Below are 1962 nucleotides of genomic sequence, written 5' to 3'. Positions count from 1 at the left end.
CTTCGCCGAATGACTGAGCCCGGCGAGCTCTGTGTGGGCTCCTCCCTTCGGCTGCAAAAACAGGTTGGAAAGGACGGAAAACACCACGTTTAACCCTGTCATGCACAGAGAGCCCAGAGCAGCAAGGCAAGAGCCCAACCACAAACCTAGTCCTGAATCCCAAAAGAGAAACACTCGTTTACAGACCCGGGGTAATGCAAATGCCACATTAACAAACATTAAAATCACTCAGGAAGCAGAAACCGGACAAAGGGCAGAGAACAAAGATTCAGACCTGCCGGAGGAGGCGCCGCGCGGATCAGCTGCACCCGCGGGAACAGCAAAGGCGCCGAACACTTCATCAGCTTTAAAAAACAACCCAACAATGTCCTGTTATGACTTTCTGAAGCTGCGTTCCATAATCCCGAAGTGCCTCCTTGCCGGGCGCCGCAGCGGGACGCGAGCGCGGTGCCGCCATGCCGGGCGTCTCGAGTGCCGCCCCGGCGCGGGCGGGTGACAGACACCGCCGGAGCCCTGAGCGGAGGCGGCGCGGCGGAACGGGCGCCGTGCGGCCGCGCTCAGCGGACGCTCCCCAGGCAGGACAGGCAGGTGCAGCAGGCGCAGAGGCTGAGGGCAGCCGCCAGCAGCGCCGCGAGCCGCGACTGCCGCTTGTACTGCAGGGCCTTCTTCACCTCCTCGCTCGACTGGGACACGTAGTCCAGCGTGTGCAGCACGTAGTGCTCCACGTTGTTGATCATCTCGTGCTGCTCCGACACCAGCACCTCCAGGTGCAGGAAGAGCGAGTGCAGCTCTGTGATTTGGGCCTCCAGGTCCAGCAGCTGCTGGTGCCGCACCTGAGCCACGGCCAGGTGCTGCTTGGCCTTGAGCACCTCCAGGTCGTGGCCCACGATGCGGGGAGCCACGGGGCTCTCCACCAGCTCCTCCACGTCCTTCTCGGCCAGGCTCACGCCCGCCAGCTCCGCCTGCCTCGCGATCTGCTCCTTCAGCTTCCCCACGTAGAGGGTCTCCTTGCTGTAGTGCCGGGTGAGGATGTCCCGGTAGCGCCGGACGAGGAGCGAGAGCTGGTTCTGGCGGATGCGGTACCCCGCGCCGCAGGGCCGGCTGTCCTGGACCAGCCTGTCCTGCATGGCACCAAGTTGAGGCTGGACGAGCTTCGCTTCGCTGGTGAAGGAGGCTTTCATGGCGCTGAGCCCCCGCTTCTCCTCGCAGATGCTCTCCTCGGTGGTGCAGCAGAGCACTCGCTGCTGCTTCTTGTCGATGCTCTCAGATAGCTCCTCCAGCTTGTCCAGGGCCAGGGAGAGGTTAGAGCCCTCCTGGAAAACCTTGCTCACGGGCCCGGCCTCCTCTTCGCTGAAAACAGGGTTATCAAAGGCGAAGGTATCATCCATGTCGCAGGGGTCCCCCGCCTCCCTAACGCGCGTCCGCAGCTCCTCCAGCCTGTCCTTCATGCTGGGCACCAGCTGGCAGCCACATCTGTGGCACAGGGACACCCGAGCGACACATCAGCTCGGGGGAGGAAGACGTGAGGTCAGCGCTTGTGCGTCAGCGGGAGCTGTTAAATCTTTCCTCCCTGCGCTTGAGCAAATATTGACCGAGGCAATGAGCTTCCCCCGCGTTCGCGCTGCGTCACGTGGCTCCCTGGCACCGGGTCAGATCGCATGCCAGAGCAGGGTGGCACTGCCCGCGGGGACACGGCTGCTGCCGCAATGGGTGCTGCAGTCACTGGGGGGACAAGGAAGGAAAGAGATTCCATGAAAAATGCAGCGTGAGAGGAAAAGGACAAGCGAACGCAGCTGGGAGCACACGTGAAAGCCCTACCAGGCCCGGGCGCTGCCACAAGCCCAGTTTCCCATGGATATTTTTGAGTAAAGGAAGAGATTCAGTTGGCTCCAAACCCTGCTCCCAGGTCCTAGCACCCAGGATTTGTGTTTGCTGCGAGCCGAGCGCTGGCAGCCCCAGCGG

The 1962-nt window shown here is 62.5% G+C and overlaps 1 protein-coding gene across 1 annotated transcript; it reads right to left on the bottom strand.

Annotated features, from left to right (window-relative positions):
• Positions 1-557: 557 nt before the first annotated feature.
• Positions 558-1448, bottom strand: LOC104579207 (syntaxin-3-like). Its single transcript, XM_010226795.2, has one exon. It carries the CDS (start codon positions 1446-1448, stop codon positions 558-560), a length of 891 nt encoding a protein of 296 aa, XP_010225097.2.
• Between the last annotated feature and the right edge of the window lie 514 nt (positions 1449-1962).

The sequence above is a fragment of the Tinamus guttatus genome, unplaced genomic scaffold, assembly GCF_059628265.1.
Source record: "Tinamus guttatus ecotype Peru unplaced genomic scaffold, ASM5962826v1 Tinamus_guttatus_pri_ptg001087l, whole genome shotgun sequence".
In the NCBI taxonomy this organism is placed as follows: Eukaryota; Metazoa; Chordata; class Aves; order Tinamiformes; family Tinamidae; genus Tinamus; species Tinamus guttatus.
Note: the sequence above shows the minus strand (reverse complement) of the source record. Positions and strands in the feature narration are given on the sequence as shown.

Bases quoted from the DNA above. Each gene is read 5' to 3' on its own strand.
- LOC104579207 (XM_010226795.2), bottom strand. From the start codon at position 1,448: ATGAAGGACAGGCTGGAGGAGCTGCGGACGCGCGTTAGGGAGGCGGGG.